This window comes from Oncorhynchus clarkii, chromosome 31 (assembly GCF_045791955.1).
Source record: "Oncorhynchus clarkii lewisi isolate Uvic-CL-2024 chromosome 31, UVic_Ocla_1.0, whole genome shotgun sequence".
Classification (NCBI taxonomy): domain Eukaryota; kingdom Metazoa; phylum Chordata; class Actinopteri; order Salmoniformes; family Salmonidae; genus Oncorhynchus; species Oncorhynchus clarkii.
The window spans coordinates 29,307,689-29,325,172 of record NC_092177.1 but is presented as its reverse complement, the minus strand read 5'-3'; the positions used below and the strand labels follow the sequence as shown (position 1 = coordinate 29,325,172).

At 44.2% G+C, this 17,484-nt stretch overlaps 2 protein-coding genes across 4 annotated transcripts in view; one reads left to right on the top strand and one right to left on the bottom strand.

The window, feature by feature from the left end:
• Positions 1-6,124, top strand: part of LOC139390498 (MCF.2 cell line derived transforming sequence a) — a 29,440-nt gene extending 23,316 nt beyond the window's left edge. For 2 of the 3 annotated variants that reach the window (XM_071137628.1, XM_071137630.1), the window contains 11 exons: positions 157-249; positions 660-788; positions 988-1,209; positions 1,529-1,621; positions 1,971-2,049; positions 2,149-2,212; positions 3,446-3,546; positions 4,324-4,436; positions 4,674-4,786; positions 5,572-5,675; positions 5,804-6,124. In XM_071137628.1, the coding sequence (XP_070993729.1) occupies positions 157-249; positions 660-788; positions 988-1,209; positions 1,529-1,621; positions 1,971-2,049; positions 2,149-2,212; positions 3,446-3,546; positions 4,324-4,436; positions 4,674-4,786; positions 5,572-5,675; positions 5,804-5,844 (1,152 nt within the window). In that variant the 3' untranslated portion in view covers positions 5,845-6,124. Of the gene's footprint in view, positions 1-156; positions 250-659; positions 789-987; positions 1,210-1,528; positions 1,622-1,970; positions 2,050-2,148; positions 2,213-3,445; positions 3,547-4,323; positions 4,437-4,673; positions 4,787-5,571; positions 5,681-5,803 lie in introns of all 3 variants that reach the window. The other variant, XM_071137629.1, reaches the window with a different exon arrangement.
• Positions 6,125-7,846: 1,722 nt separating this feature from the next.
• LOC139390499 (coagulation factor IX-like) lies at positions 7,847-13,002 on the bottom strand. Its single transcript, XM_071137631.1, has 8 exons — positions 12,563-13,002; positions 12,275-12,444; positions 12,128-12,152; positions 11,650-11,763; positions 11,216-11,350; positions 10,833-11,044; positions 9,038-9,164; positions 7,847-8,846 (listed from the first exon to the last, which is right to left on the bottom strand). Exons 1-8 carry the CDS (start codon positions 12,687-12,689, stop codon positions 8,266-8,268), a joined length of 1,491 nt encoding a protein of 496 aa, XP_070993732.1. The 5' UTR covers positions 12,690-13,002; the 3' UTR covers positions 7,847-8,265.
• Between the last annotated feature and the right edge of the window lie 4,482 nt (positions 13,003-17,484).

The window sequence follows — 17,484 nt, the reverse complement described above, 5'->3', positions numbered from 1 at the left end:
TGTCAGCCCACTACTGCTCCCTATTGATACTTAGCCATAATATTCTTCTTTTTTTTGAATGGCACAAAATGACATATTACTTTAAATAGATTCACGGTTGTGGTAAAGCAGCATTAAAGCCTTCCCAATCGTGTCCCTCCTCGACATATTCTACAGGAGTGTCAGAAGAAGCTGGAGCACAAACTGGGCCTGGATTCTTACCTGCTGAAACCAGTACAACGCCTTACCAAGTACCAGCTACTACTGAAGGTATGACACACACACCTCTACCCAGCACACCATGCCACTATTGCAGTGTCTATGGTAGATAAAACCATGCGGAACCTTTATCATAATTCAATGTCCAAAATCCTGTAAATGGTAACAGCACTCTTACATAACCTAGCTCTACAGAGGGACATTCATGTCAATGAATTGAATGCATGACATTAGGGATTACAGATTAAATTACAGAGAAATCCCATCTGGTTAATGGGGACTGCTACCAATTTTCTTTCCTGTGTTAGTCCCTGTTAAATGACAAAATACGGACAATCTTACGCGCAACACATCTATTATTTTATAGTACAGCTGGAGAATTTGGGATTTCAACTTTTATCAGATATTGATGCGTACCAGACATTGATTTGTGTGTGTACGTGTCTGTGCGTGCGCTCTAGGAGCTACTGAAGTACAGTCCAGGAGGCTGTGAGGGGACCTCGGAGCTACAGGGGGCGCTAGCAGCCATGCTGGACCTCCTCAAGTCAGTCAATGACTCCATGCATCAGATCGCCATCACGGGCTACCAGGTGGGGCCTCCTGGTGCTTCAGCTCTGTGCTGCTGACACTGTACAGCAGTGGTTGAATCTGATCATAGCATATAGTATATTGGCAATTTATACAATTCTGTCAGTATGTGTAGCATTAGATTAACTAACTAAACCAGTCCCTATGTGTTGAATTGTGTATGAGCCAGTCTCTGACCCGGTCTGTGTATTGTTCACCCAGGGAGAGTTGTCTGACCTGGGCCGGGTGCTGATGCAGGGCTCCTTCAGTGTGTGGATCAGCCATAAGAAAGGCCCCACCCGTATGAAGGAGCTGGCCCGCTTCAAGCCCATGCAGAGACACCTGTTCCTGTACGAGAGAGCCCTGCTCTTCTGCAAGCGCAGGGAGGAGCATGGAGAGGGTGCAGACAAGACCCCCTCCTACAGCTTCAAGCACTGTCTCAAGGTGTGTGTATGTGTGAAGGCGGTACTCTCTGACACATGCTGCCTTTCGGAACGGTCTCTAGTGGGATGTTTGTTTTGGTTTGTGTGTCAAGGCGAGTGTGTGTGTTAATATGCACAGGGCATGGCGGATGGTGTCACACCACCTGATGTTCTCCTCTTGATTTATTATTGAGCCCCTGAGCTTCCTGCCATCACACGGAGGTGTTTGGGCCAGCCGCGTAGCGTGTGGCTGATGTGTGACGCATGACGTGTGCTTGTAGGCCCCAGGTTCAATCAGTATGTGTGTGTGTAACAGTCAGTGTGTGTGTGTGTCCTGACAGATGAGTGCGGTGGGGATTACAGAGAACGTCAAGGGAGATGGGAAAAAGTTTGAGATCTGGTACAGTGGCAGGGAGGAGGTGTACTTAGTTCAGGTAAGGACTACCTCTACTCTGTGAAGTGACTGTTGAAATTATTCATGCCACCCAGAAGCAGCGTATGTTCACCACACAAGCACTCTAGACAATAACCACCACCCACTGACTTGTTTGTCATCTGCGTGTTGTTCTGTTCTTTGTTGTGCCTTCTTTGTCAACTTCATGCCATGTTATGATTTGTTATATATTGTTACAGTGAAATATGTGTTATGTTACTGTGGTGCCATTTTGAAATCATGCCTGTAAGATGCAAATAAAATGTCTTCACAAAAAAAGAAGTATTCTGTCTATCTTGTCATTGTGTTTTGTTACCATACGTTGATTGTGTTCTATTCTTATCTCCCAGGCCCCCACAGTGGAGGTTAAGATGGCTTGGCTCAATGATCTGCGAAGGATCCTCACCAACCAGCAGAAACTCCTTAAAGGTTTTGGATGTCACTCACATCACTCTCCAAAGCACAGCTAACAAAGAGTTGGTTTAATTCATCTCAGACATCCTCTCTCTGGTTCTCTTTTTCTCTCAGATGAGCATTGTGTCAACAACCAGATGCCAGAACACATTCAACTGTCTCCGCCCTTGTCTGAGAGGTATGTTGGGTGTAAGACACAGCAGCTCTCCACTGATGGTGTGAGTGTGGCAGGCAGTTATGTGACCTGTTGAGACGGTTATGATATGTGGTGTTGGGGAGCATATCAACAAGCAGGTATAAAGCTGGGAAATAGAAAATGAGGGGAAGAAGGTTCAGGAGCTGATGTGTGAAGAGAAGATGTGTGTGTGAATGCTCCCCTCTCTCCTTTGCTGTCTGGTTGCTGTCCCGTCCCCCCCCCCCCCCCCCCCCCCCCCCCTGCAGGGGTGTGCGGCCGTCCGGAGGGGCTCCTAAGGGCTGTCTGCCGGGGCTGGACTTTGTCTCGCTGTCCGCCAATGTCTTTCAGTGTCTGCGCTCCCGGAGTCCACACCCTCGAAGCCCCCGGCAACGCCCCCGGCCCCGCCCCCCCAACCGACCCCGCCCCCAGCGCCACTGACCCGCCCTGACGCTCAGTGGTAAACTCAGCCCAGCTCTGCATGCCTCGGCCAGGCTCGGCATGGCCCAGCTTGGGGACCTAAACCACCCACAGGGCTGCTGTGTTTGCATACTGACCGTCATCTGCAACCCATTCAATAGCAGACTCCATTCGGCTCATAAATCGCCAGATGCGCTTTTCATGTCTTGAGAGACCAATGTCCCAACAGGCCTTCCATCTCAGACATCTTACCCCAAATGACTGCACCCATCTTTGCATGGGATTTTCAATTTAGCATGGAATGCCAAACAAATAAACAAAAAACGTATTGATTTCCTCATGTTTCCAGCACCAGAACTGCTTCTAAGATGGGGTTCGCTTTTTGAGATTGAATATAACTGAAATGTCGCTAAATTATAGTAGTTATTTCAAACCCAAGAAAAATGGACCTCCTAATACACTGACGAACTAGGATCTTGTTAAATGGAGACCAGATCTTTCCATGTGCCAGCATGTGTCTCTGTGTGAACTTGGTTGCACTTGGTCACATGGTTGCTATATGCTGTACTCTGTTTTGCTGCTCTGTGGGCTGTTTGGCTGGCGGCTGAAAGGTCATCATGGTGGTGTGAGATGAGTTTGAGAAGTTGTCCTTAACCACAGATCAAGGATCAGATGTTCCTCTGAAATGAGTAAAGGTTAGATCTGTGACTAAGGGCAGCTTCTACCTGGAGCATGAGTTCGTTCATTGATTAAGTCTAGTTAAATAAAGGTTAAATAAAATGTATACAAATTGATTGTGTCGTGTTGTCTCTCCCACAGCAAACAGCAGAGGGCGTCGATCAGCTCCGAGGACACTGAGTCAGGGAGGAGCAGTCCAGACCCCCAGTCCCACTCCCCTCAACACCGGCGCAACCGACGCAGTGAGTACACCACTACCCCATACATGTACAGTAGACTGGTTGCCAGACAACTTCACCAAAATGATGCACACTCGCATCAATGGGGCACAAGGCCTCGTGGTGTTATGATTTTTAAACGGTCTGATAGCTAGCAACAAGAGGCTGCCATGCGGGGAATAGTATGTCTCTTGTTTCAGCTAGTTGTATCTTGTTATTGATACCATGTCTTGTTTTGAGGTGATTTGACTTATGTCACCTGTATGCTAATATGGCGGAAGTAGGGCTGGGATTTGTCAGCGACCTCAAGATACAATATTATAATGATACTTAGGTGCCGATACTATATGTATTGAAATTCTATATGTATCAAGATTATATATTTTTTTGCGATTCGATGTTCCAAGAGAAAGCCATGCGAAAATTAGTTTTGGAGGTAAAAGTTCTCAAAAGCATTGAAACATTTTAGAAAGAAGATGCAGAACAAGTTATAGGATGATAAATCCTACGGTTTTATCGCTGGTACAGTGCACTAGCGCTAGCTAACATTGCAAGTCAATACTTGGGAGTCAGTATTGATATAAAATCTGCAAAAATAATAACGCAATACTCTACAGTATAGATTTTTTTCCCCTATCCCTTGAAAAAATATAATTTGATTGTCAATTACTCCGTTTTTAATTGTAATTTATCGCTATAGTTACCACGTATTTACTTCGGGTATTTCTGGTACTTCATTAAGGCACTATATAAGGAGAGACAAGCAAAATGTAACTCAAAACCAAAATGTGTAATTTCCAGGCTGGCCCGGTGCACCTCACTCAGTAGACATCTGTGAGGGCCTGGAGGAGTGGGGTGGAGGTGAGGACCCCTCTCAGCCTTCAGACACCGAGGAGGAGGACGCTGCTCAGCTGGTGAGATGGGTTCTCTACAACATCAATACAACCACTGATTTGTATTTAAACACTAACACACTGTGTGGCCTCGTTCCTTACCCAGGACCTTAAATATGCTTATCAGAAAGGTTAAAGGAACCTCTTCAAACTCCCTACGTTTAAAGTGGACACTACACGTTTAAAAGGCATACTCTAGAAGGCTACAGTTCTACATATCCTTCTCTTAGTCTAACAGAATTGTGTCTGTCCTCTCAGGCTCCAGGCAGATATAAGGCCTTGGCTGAATGTTCACGATACGGCCCAGATGACCTCACCATCAAGATGGGTGATGTCATCCAGCTGCAGCACGAGGACAGCGAAGGCCACTGGTGAGTGTCGACAGTGTCAGTTGTCTGGTGGTAAAGTTGGTTGCCAATGGCAGAACCTTATTTGACACGGGTTTGACATGGGCTCTGGGCTGACTGGAGCCTAATATAGCAGGTGGAAAGACTTAAGGACAAAACAGACAGCGAAGGAGAATGGTTAAAAGCAGCGTGTGGCAGTCCTATTGGCTACCATTTTATTTTCATTTCACAATGTTGAATGGCCACCATTCGTCAACACCTAGCAGGTTATCTTCTGCACACTGCGGCGCACCGCCAATTTCATTATCGTGTGTCCTGCCCTTCACCTTAAAGGTCCAATGCAGCTAAAGTTTGTATCTCAATATTAAATCAGTAAGTACTGTGCTTTTTTTTCAATTAAGATGGTCAAAGAAATACATTTGCTTCTTAACAGTGAGCAATTTCTCAAGCAAGAATGTTGCTAGGACTGTCTGAGAGTGCTCTGAGTGGGGAGGGGAAAACTGAAAAGCTTGGAACTCTATTTCTTATTGGTCTATTAACTAATTGACCCCCTGGTGTTGTCACCAGGCAGGCCAAAACTCCCATTCCACCAAAACAGGTTGAAATGTCATGTTTCTTTTCAAACAGCTCTAACACTAAAATGGCCTTCTCATAATTTTCACAATTTCTCAATAATATTCAAACCTCAGTGTGATTTTTAATTAAAAAAAAAAAAATGTTTGTTTTAAATGAGAAATAGTAATATCACGTTTTTGACTGTACTGGGCCTTTAACTCCTCTAAAGCCTCCCTCCCTCACTCCATCTCCAGGCTGGTGAAGAACCTGAGTCGCAGACAGGAGGGTATCATCCCAGTCCCCAACCTGCACATGATTCTGGGAAACGGCAGTAGAGGACAGTCCACCAGACTAGGAGGTACGGTTAGTGTTACAGTACAGAGGAAGAAGTTTCTAAAGCCATTTGTACTCTCAATCCTCCTCTCTGACATGTAGCTCATTAGATGGGTTTCTTTGAATCATTTGTGTCTCCTATCTTTTATGCAGATCCAGGGAATCTGAAGGCCAGAAAGCTCAGCTCCCCTTAGAGGGAAATGCTGTCTTCAAGTGCTCTTGGGACCTGGGAAAGTGGTTAATCGGAACCTCGTATTCCCCACTTCGGAGGAGGATTGGAAGGCAGCAACACCTTTTGTTGGACCTTTACAAAGATTGACAGACTGAAAAGACAGACTGTTTTCCATTAGACATTGTGAGGTCATGACTGATGGTATATCTTAAACTCTGCTTCCTCAAAGTGCTCTGATTGGCCACGATTAGAGACAACTAGCCAATTTAAGAAGGACGTAGGAGTTTTAGGTCTGGGTTTTTGATTGACATTTTTCTGGGCCAGTAACATGAGGACCTGTTTTTTTTTTTTTGCCCACCATGATGGACAGTGGACACACTTTATGAATGTTACCCTCCAAACACTTTAGACAGCACAGGCTTCTACCAGCACAAAGGCACACGGTTTGGTGAAGGACAAGGGACATGTGAAAAGGTTTGGGACTTAAAATTCAATCCCCCACTTCCTCTTAGACCCAGCCAATGGGCTTTTCTGTTGGGCTGCTGTAGCTGGATTACATCCATGGACTCTCGCTCTCTGAGGGATTCTTAACCGTCATTGCTAATCAGTGAGAATGCAGTTGGTGTTTGTACGTTTATGTGTGTTCTTATGCGTTATAATAATCCGGGTTTTCGCCTGAAACATTTCTTAAAAAGAGACTTTTGTACATAGCTATGTAATTCATTTTGGATGTGTATACTTGAATGTTGGTCTATTGTTTGGTAATGTTCATTTATTCTACATGCTCATGTTGTTTAGGTATCCATCCTGTCTTATTCCTTAAGGCACCCTTCTCTTAGCTCTCCAAGCTTGAAATGCCAAAACGTGCCGTGCCATAATGCCTTTTTATTCCTGCAATGTTGGAATCGAGCTCCTCTTTGATAAATGTACTGTTTGCTCCGCAATATCAAACGCAGTCTTGCTTCTACCTCACATCAGACCTAAACTCAACTGGCACTTTATTAATGCTTATAAGCGAAATGCAAGCTGAAAGAAAACAAGCTGAGAGCTTTACTATATTTTCAAAGTCTCTAGAGAAATTGAGCTCTCCATGAACGCAATACCTCCGTCATATTTTCCTGATTCATACCTATTATTTTTCCATTTTATTTCCGAGGCTCGGTGTGTGTCAATGGCGAGGAGACACGCCGCCCCAATATACATAAAGTTGTTAAGATGTCACGGATGGTAAATTCCCGACATCTTGTGAGGTGATGGGGATTGATAGAAGGGTACTCCTCAGGTCTATAGTGATATGGGGGAAGAGCTACTACCTGCGTGGCGCCAGCAAAGACTGATGTCATTCTCCCCAGGATTTCACTCTATCTGTCTCCCCCGGTGTGACAGCACAAAATGGAGCGAGAGAGAGCTGGATCAAGAGAGAGGGAGAAATGTGCCACTCTCTCTTCCTCTACTCGTCTCCTCCACGGCCTTGCAATTAATCTTAGGCTTCCCATTAAACAGGATCATACAGCAAACATGAAATATACCCGCTATGTCGAACGCTTAATTAAATATTGATTGCGGACTTATATGAATTTACTACATCAAATCAAGGCCCCAGTCGGAGGCTTGCCTTTCATATGCTGCGTTTGATGTGGAAATGAGCCAGGAAAACTGCGGGAGCACAGCGCGATACTACTAATGTCTTCTTATTAATTCATTCATTAATTTTGCTATCAAGTTGTTCCTTCGCGGCGGTAAGCAGCTGTGCAGCCCAGTAAAATTGTCTACCCTTAACGGAGACCTGCTTGACTGCTGCGTGTCGCATCAATGGGTTTCTCTCCTCATATGGCAGAATTAGCTGGGTTTTCTTTTTTTGGGCTCCAAAATGCTGCACATTTTGCACTGAACTGTGATGTTCAAAAATAGAGACAGAAATATGCTTGAAAATGCTGTGCGTCTTTGACAAGCGCTGTAAGCTTGTTGCTAAGTGTTTCTCATAAGAGAACATAGCATGGCTAACTGAATATTGACCGAACATGGCAGGTTTCAGGTTTTTATTATTGTTCTTCAGTCATCGTTGTTGATTGGCTGCTTTTTTTTATACAGCTTCAGTATTGTATATAGACCAAATAAAGTATTTATTGAAATAATACAGGTTTCTTCTGCGCCTTAGAGTTGAATGTTTTTTTCTATATTAGAATACAATAAAGCAGTGTTAGTTGCTTGCATACAGCCATTTGCCAGTAAAATATAGTTTTTGTTTTCTGAATAAGCATAATAAATGTTCAGTAGGCATAAGCATCTGTTCGCCATACAGGTCTCTATCATGTAAAGCTTATTTTCACCAGCTACAAGAAGACGCTCTCTATTTGAATACAAAACAGACACATCTCCTGAACCCCCAAAAGACCTGGAACAAAAAAAGCCAGCGTGGGCCCTGAGGGTCAAAGGTCAGGGGTTAGTCATCCAGGACGTCATGCAGCATGCGCTTGGTCACTGACATAACGTGACGTATCCATCTATAGTAATGTGACACTCTGGTGTATACCCCATACTTCCCATCCTTGGCACACTCCTCCCCCCAGCTCACTATCCCTGTCAGGAACCAGGTGTCATGGTAACGGTTGGTATGGGGACCCCCGCTGTCCCCCTGGCACGAGTCTTTTGCCACGTGAGCATAGCCGGCACAGAACATATACTTGGTGATACGGGCACTACTGCTATCCTTACACGACGTCCTCTCTGTAAATGGCACCTCTACCTTCTGTAGTAAGTGAGACGTGGCCCCCTGGAAGCGTGTGCGACCCCAGCCACTGACCGTAGCCGGGGACTGATCCTTCACCAGGTCCTCGGTGAAGACCTTGGGCCCCAGGCAGATGGGTCTGGCGTGGGAGGAGAATGTGATGGGGTTGTGCAGGCGCAGCAGGGCGATATCGTGGTTGTACAGACTCTGCTGGGAGTCGTAGAGCGGATGTTTGTACTGCTTCGACACCTTGTGGTCCTGTTCCGTGCCCTCTTTGTCATTGATGTTATGCTCCCCTGGAGAGGTACAATAACTAAATTAAGTAATCCATCTGTAATCAATATGAATCGTTCTAGTAGAGAATTTAGTTTTAGTCATAGATGCAATGAAATAGATACAAATCATACACCTATGAACACGCTCCTGTGTAAAGTAGTGAGAATGTACCGTAGCTGAGCTAAAAAAACTAACCGGAATTGTGCCTTACCCACTCTGACAAAAAAAGATCCCTGCTGTCCCTCCACCAGACAGTGGGCAGCAGTGATGACCCACAACTGACTGAGGATAGAGCCCCCACAGAAAACCTGCCCACTGGCCCTCTGCACCAGAGCAGCCTGGGGGAGTAGAGAGCAGGGAGAGCCCGTTACATACAGTACCAGTCTAAAGTTTGGACACACCTACTCCAGAGTTTTTCTTAATTTTAACTATTTTCTACATTGTAGAATAATAGTGAATAAATACACCACAACTATGAAATAACACCAAAGGAATCATGTAGTAACCAAAAAGTGTTAAACAAATCAAAATATATTTTAGATTCTTCAAAGTAGCCATCCTTTGCCTTGATGACAGCTTTGCACACTCTTGGCATTCTCTCAACCAGCTTCACCTTAAATGCTTTTCCTACAGTCTTGGAGTTCCCACATATGCTGAGCACTTGTTGGCTGCTTTTCTTTCACTCTGTGGTCCAACTCATCCCAAACCACCTAAATTGGGTTGAAGTTGGGTGATTTTGGAGGCCAGGGCATCTGATGCAGCTCTCCATCATTCGCCGCCTTGGTCAAATAGCCTGGAGGTGTGTTTTGGGTCATTGTCCTGTTAAAAAACAAATGATAGTCCTGCATCTGGAGGACAAGCGCAAACCAGATGGGATGGCGTATAGCTGCAGAATGCTGTGGTAGCCATGCTGGTTAAGTGTGCCTTGAATTCTAAATAAATCACAGACAGTGTCACTAGCAAAGCACCATCACACCTCCTCCTCCATGCTTCACGGTGGGAACCACACTTGCGGATATCATCAGTTCACCTACTCTGGGTCTCACAAAGACATAGCGGTTGGAACCAAAAATCTCAAATTTGGACTCATCAGACCAAAGGACAGATTTCCACTGGTCTAATGTCCATTGCTCATGTTTCTTGGCCCAAGCAAGTCTCTTCTTATTATTGGTGTCCTTTAGTAGTGGTTTCTTTGCAGCAATTTGACCATGAAGGCCTGATTTCAAGCAGTCTCCTCTGAACAGTTGATGTTGAGATGTGTCTGTTACTTGAACTCTGAAGAATTTATTTGGGATGTAATTTCTGAGGCTGATAACTCTAATGAACTTATCCTTATCCTCATGAGAGCCGGTTTCATCATAGCGTTTGATGGCTTTTGCGGCTGCACTTTCTTGAAATGTTCCGTATTGACTGACCTTCATGTCTTAAAGTATTGATGGACTGTTGTTTCTCTTTGCTTATTTGAGCTGTTCTTGCCATAATATGGATTTGGTCTTTTACCAAATAATGCTATCTTCTGTATACCACCTTGGCACAACACAACTGATTGGCTCAAACACATTAAGGAAAGAAATTCCACAAATGAACTTTTAACAAGGCACACCTGTTACTTGAAATGCATTCCAAAGGAATACCTCATGAAGCTGGTTGAGAGAATGCCAAGAGTGTGCAAAGCTGACATCAAGGCAAAGGGTGGCTACTTTGAAGAATCTCAAATTTCAAATATAATTGATTTGATTATCCCGTTTTTTGGTTACCACAGGATTCCATATGTTTTATTTTATGGTTTTGATGTCGTCACTATTATTCTACAATGTAGAAAATAGTAAAAATAAAAACCTTTTAATGTATAGGTGTGTCCAAACTTTTGACTGGTACTGTATATCGGCCCTTACATGGTAATAATAATATATATGGGTTGTGTGTAGCTCTTTTCAAGGACCCAGAGATGCTTAGACATACATTCACCAGTGCATAGTGCATTTTGGTATTTTCCCCTCTCTTACCTGCCATGGGATATCTCCAGGGGTGACTGTGTCGCCACCTACAATACGTATTCTGACGTTGAGGTCTCCGACAGGGGGCTTGGTGGTATTGGCTGGGGTGTGGGAGGGGGTTGTAGTGACGTTGGCATCTGATCTTGTGTTCTTAAGGGGGAGTAATGATCTAGACATGTCCGTGATCACAGTCCGCCTGTCTCTGCCACAAGGAAACTCCACTGGTGGTATACAAATCCAAATTAAGGAGGGCTGGGTGGTAACTCTACATCAAGTTACTCTACACCAATGACGTAATGTTGTAATCACACTACTGTATTGACATGTTGCTACACAGTACTTTAGCAAGATTATGGTAAAGGTATAACAAGACGTGTGAATGTTGTGGCTACCTTCAGGATTGCAGTTGACTCGATCCTGCGCCAGCTTGTAGCCCTCTGCACAGCTACACTCTGCCCCATAGGTGTCCAGGTTCTCGCAGAAGTGCATACATTCTCCATTATTCACCGCACACTGTCTAACTGTTACTGTGGGGAGAAACCTACATCAATTACCCACATCTAAAGAGATGAGGCATGTTAAATAATATAGCAAATAGAAGTAAGTATGGTTGCGATTGTTATGGCCAACGTGGTTTTACAACCGTGTTATCGCAATGTTATAGGAGTGACGTCCAGGCAGAGTTTACATAGAGCGTCCTCAACTGGTTTAAGCTGGACCAACCTGCCCCGAACTGACTGAAATGGAGGACATTTGTCAAGGCCTATGCTCCTTATAGGAGCCAATGGCTTAAGTCAAGTAAGCCTTTACGATGTTATTACTGTACCTATCTCACAGTTCGTCCCAGTGAAGCCTCGTAGACAGATGCAGGAGTAGGATCCTTTCTGGTCTTTACAGGAGCCCTGGTTTAGACAGGGGGACGACTTACACTGGTCCCCATCTGATACATAACAGAGCATTATTGATGCAATTTACGTTACACCAAGTTTCATAAACACACACACACGATAACATACACATACGCACTATACGCACTATACATACACATGGATTTATTACTGTAGATATGTGGTAGTGGTGGAGTAGGGGCCTGTGGGCACACAGTGTGTTGTGAAATCTGTGAATATATTGTAATGTTTTTAAAATTGTATAAACTGCCTTCATTTTGCTGGACCCCAGGAAGAGGATCCATTATAAATACAAACACAAATACTGCTAAACCCACACACCACACACAGCTCTGAGTCACAGCTTAATCCCCTCTGTTTGTGCCAACACAACAGTTAATCATTAAGCAAAGTCACCTTCATAAGCGACCCAAAACTCCATCTGAAAAATAAATACAGAATCTTCAGAATATCACAAGTTAACCCATTCATTACACAGTACCGGATTCATGGTGGAGTCTAACCCAACCATACACACACACACACACACACACACACACTCACCGTCTTCTCTTCATTCTCAAATGCTTCCCTGGCCTCCTCCAGGTCACACCTCTCCTCCAGACACTCTCTCTCCAGGTTCCCCCATAACAGCTCCTCGAACATCCCTGTGTTGTGGCGCCTCTGTCTCCTCAGCACACTGTCTGCTGCCTGGCCTGACAGGAACACTGGGGCTGGAGGGCCAGAGGGAGATGGTAAGGCTGTTACAGTCATGGCTGGTGCATAACTGACAGTAATATTGTTACTAGTGAGAAACCTACTGAAACCATCAGCAGTCAGAGCAGGACTTACCTCCCCAGCCCAGCCGGCAGTCTAGCAGCATCACACACAGGAGGAGGAATAGGTAAACTGTTGCCATCCCTGTATGATCTGATACTCTGGTATCACAATGCCCAATGCAGAGAAACACACACACCATGGACACACTCTCACCCACTCCAAAGTACAGCTGTCTGTTTACTCTTGAACCACAGTGGCAGGGTATGTTTGCTGTTAGTTTGTTTAGAGGCAAAACATTGACATACTGTGGTGGATTTATAATTTTCTACTTGTACTTTTTGACCAGGCAGGTAAATTAAGAACAGCTTCTTATTTACAATGATGGGTTGGCTGGCTGGTGTAAGTATCCGTGTACATCCTTTTGTGAACGGATTGTTTTTACATGGTTTTCCTTCTCTGTGATGACTGATTTTTTTTCGTCGTTCTCTGATGTGTTCCTCTAGGTTTGGACTGCAATCAGAAACGGAGATAACCCCCGTCTTCAACAAAACATGCATTTCAGGTAATATACCACTAGATGGCGCACATGTCTATTAAACAATGTCTACCAATGCTTTGATTGAACACCACGCATACTGTACGCACACACCCACTGAGATGAAAGGGCTAGGGTTTAGCAGTTTCCCTGACCAGCTCACATTACCAGTACAAACCCCAGGGACCTAATTTATCAACCGTGCGTAAATGTCTCACTAAATTCTGGCGTACGTGGAAATTCTAGGATTTGTGTGCGCCAAAAAATGATTGGGATTTATCAAACTGTCGCACGCAACATACGCATGTTTTCATTGATCCACATAATATATTATATGTGTGTGCTGGTGAACGAGCGCTACAACCCCGCCTGAAAACGCCCTCCATTCATTCACATTTTATGGAAACAAAAACACCCTCATTTGCTGAATGATTTGGAAATGTTGTAAAGTGCAATAGCACATTTTATCACATTTCTGTAGAGTTGTGGGCAGAATGTTTCGATCTTTTGCAGGGACTTTTTCAAACTAACATGCAAACTAATCGCCTACACCGAGTGCCAAACACTGGCTGTGCATTATGCACAATTGATTGCCTTTTCAAACAATTTAAAAGTAAATGCTACAGCTCACACTATGCAAAAAGAATAATGGTTGTTCAATATTTAGTTTGTCAATAGATGATTGTGTTTCTATCTCCTGTCTTGGTATAGGCTCTGAGATTAAAGAGGCTATAATGTCGCGCTCCTATCTCAGTCACAGCAATATTGCCGCTTCTATACTGTAGGTTACCGGTCTATTTACTTTCGAGCATGGTTGGCTATCGAATGAGTGGTGGATAAATGGTAGCCTAATATTTGTTGTGTAACGGGAGTAAAAATGTTGTCAGAAAATATTATTATGATTTGGGCCCATATAATAAGTCAAATAAACACTTTACTCTACATGCTGTTATGAGATCACCTTACCAACGGCAAACGTAATTGTTTTATCAGTAGCCTACGTTGTAATGCTTTTATTAGCCTACAATTATTATAATTCCTGTTCGTCAAACACTTCAATTTCCCTCAAAAGCACACCGTTTGCTTGTAATACATTTCTTCAACCACTAGAAATGGTCTGAGATATTATTGGAGAAATGCACACTTTCCTGTCAAGTTTAAGATTTGATACTTGCCAACCTTTGCGGGAAAAGTCCCGCATGCAAGGATAATATTTTTTTTGTGCACTGTTGATAAATGAGGCCCCTGGTCCTAAGGTTAACCATACACCAGTGAATGGCTAGGCTAATGCAGCTCTCCTGGGTGCTGTGAGGATAGCGCTGATGCAGCATACTGCTGAGGGTCAGTGTCTGTGGTCCAACCCCAGTGTCACTATGTGGTCTGGCCTGGAGAATAGGAGCCCTTCCCTGGTCATATCCCCCTCCCTGTGGGGAGTCCCCGGGGTGCTCTGATGGAGCGCCCTATTGATCCAGACCATTTATATTTCATTGAGTCGTTAAACGGCTGAATAATTCATACTTCAGTAATTAGCACCGGGTTTTATGAGAGAGAGGTTAGGGCTGCAGTCGAAACATGCTGACTTTGTTTTGATAGCCATCAGCAGCTACACCTTCTTTCCTTTCTTTTCACAACCTTATTCATGCACTGTGGTTGTACTCCTGTATTTCTCCATGTGATCACCTCAGCCCTGAGATAAAGCAGGCATTTCCTGCCAAAGACAGCGTCAACCCATTACTACGAAAGCAGGGAAACGCATACCGTGCATAATGTCATTTCTCAACAGTGGATAGTCCTACATCTAATCAAGGCTGTGTTAGATGGACCGCAGGAATCTAGGCTGGGAGGAGACAAAAGCAGTAGGATGTATAAAGCCAAGGCCATTGAGTTCCTTGATGTGTATCTCACTCCTGGCTGCCACACGTCCAGAGCACAGCAGGGAATTGGTTGCCGGCTTCAATTAGATGATCTGCTACAATAGTGGATCAGGGCCGGGCCCAGCATGTAATAAACACCCTGATGCCTGCTCAGTGTCATCGATTGTACAGTAGCTCTTGGGGAAGGCAATGCTGGCTTGGGAGGAGTGATGTGGCACTCTGAGGTTATCTTTATAGATTCCACACACAACCCACGCCCATGTTGTTGCCTTTTCATCGGCTGCAGGGAAGGATTCTAATTTGTAGAGGGGTTATTTTTGAAGTGTTAAAACATCCCTCTGGCTGGCTGTGAATCGAAGTGCCTCCACAGACCATTCCAGTAGAGCCTGTTATATCTACACTAGGAGTAGTATGTCTCGATATACTCTGAATGGTTTCCAAGGAATTCAGTTGTATACAAACATAGCATTAGCTAATGCTTTCAGAATGTTGACACACTCATCTAGCGCCATTACAACAGTCAAAAGATCTGTAGGGTGCAGTTCTATTACAACAGTCAAAAGATCTGTAGGGTGCAGTTATATTACAACAGTCAACAGATCTGTAGGGTGCAGTTCTATTACAACAGTCAACAGATCTGTAGGGTGCAGTTCTATTACAACAGTCAAAAGATCTGTAGGGTGCAGTTCTATTACAACAGTCAACAGATCTGTAGGGTGCAGTTCTATTACAACAGTCAACAGATCTGTAGGGTGCAGTTCTATTACAACAGTCAACAGATCTGTAGGGTGCAGTTCTATTACAACAGTCAAAAGATCTGTAGGGTGCAGTTCTATTACAACAGTCAACAGATCTGTAGGGTGCAGTTCTATTACAACAGTCAACAGATCTGTAGGGTGCAGTTCTATTACAACAGTCAACAGATCTGTAGGGTGCAGTTCTATTACAATAGTCAACAGATCTGTAGGGTGCAGTTCTATTACAACAGTCAAAATATCTGTAGGGTGCAGTTCTATTACAACAGTCAACCGATCTGTAGGGTGCAGTTCTATTACAACAGTCAACCGATCTGTAGGGTGCAGTTCTATTACAACAGTCAACAGATCTGTAGGGTGCAGTTCTATTACAACAGTCAAAATATCTGTAGGGTGCAGTTCTATTACAACAGTCAACAGATCTGTAGGGTGCAGTTCTATTACAACAGTCAACAGATCTGTAGGGTGCAGTTCTATTACAACAGTCAAAAGATCTGTAGGGTGCAGTTCTATTACAACAGTCAACAGATCTGTAGGGTGCAGTTCTATTACAACAGTCAACAGATCTGTAGGGTGCAGTTCTATTACAACAGTCAACAGATCTGTAGGGTGCAGTTCTATTACAATAGTCAACAGATCTGTAGGGTGCAGTTCTATTACAACAGTCAAAATATCTGTAGGGTGCAGTTCTATTACAACAGTCAACCGATCTGTAGGGTGCAGTTCTATTACAACAGTTAACCGATCTGTAGGGTGCAGTTCTATTACAACAGTCAACAGATCTGTAGGGTGCAGTTCTATTACAACAGTCAAAATATCTGTAGGGTGCAGTTCTATTACAACAGTCAACCGATCTGTAGGGTGCAGTTCTATTACAACAGTCAACCGATCTGTAGGGTGCAGTTCTATTACAACAGTCAACCGATCTGTAGGGTGCAGTTCTATTACAACAGTCAACCGATCTGTAGGGTGCAGTTCTATTACAACAGTCAACAGATTTGTAGGGTGCAGTTCTATTTCAAGTTATAGAGAGACCAAGGCCAAGTGACTAAACTATAAGTAACACCATCAAAGAGTATTAATTGTTTTAAGTTGCATTTCCAAGATCGAAATCAAGACCCATGCTGTTCTGCTGATCTAGCGGGATCTGATCAGTGACTGAGAACCACCACCAGGAGGGAGTAGTAACAACCGTTCCTGTCGGAGGTAGGCAGTCTGTCTAGTGTGTCTACCTGCCTATTGAGCCATATCACCCTGGAGAGGGGCGCCAACTTGGGGAAGCCAGGAGTCAGGGGTTGGAGCCTCACTGAAGTAACCCTAGAGCCCTGGCAGCCCTGTACGATCCAACATGGCTGCCCTGTTGGCTGTGTCTGTGTCGATTAGGGCAGAGACTGCGGAAAGTGAATTGCTCTTCTCAAGGCTCCTCTACAGACTCTCCTTTCAGCAGAAAGGTCTTAGCAGCAAAGCTGTGCCTAATCTCTCACTTTGTCTGGCTAGGTGTAACTTCTCGTCTCTGAAGCTCCTCACAGCGCTCTCCTCTCTCTGTATTGGAGTAATAATTTGAGCGGGGATATGCATCTCTGAGGTAATGCCTCCATCTACAATCCCATTGATAGCATAGCCTTATATATGATATCTACACATTACTTCTCTGTCCTCATCTGACTGGTGTAGAAGGAATCCGAGCTTTGCCTTGGTGCCAAAGTTCTGGACTTAAGGGCAAGAGGACTGTATTGACATTGGACAAGGGTGGCATTGAATGACAATTAATGGGCTTCTGGTTGCCATTGGGAATTGCATAGGACCGAGATTCCCATGAGGGAAATAGCC

Bases quoted from the DNA above. Each gene is read 5' to 3' on its own strand.
- LOC139390499 (XM_071137631.1), bottom strand. From the start codon at position 12,689: ATGGTGTGTGTGTTTCTCTGCATTGGGCATTGTGATACCAGAGTATCA. The intron at 12,153-12,274 runs GTGAGTGTGTGT...TTTATTTTTCAG, and splicing joins TTGAGAATGAAGAGAAGACG to ATGGAGTTTTGGGTCGCTTA. The intron at 11,045-11,215 runs GTAGCCACAACA...GTATACCACCAG, and splicing joins AGTCAACTGCAATCCTGAAG to TGGAGTTTCCTTGTGGCAGA.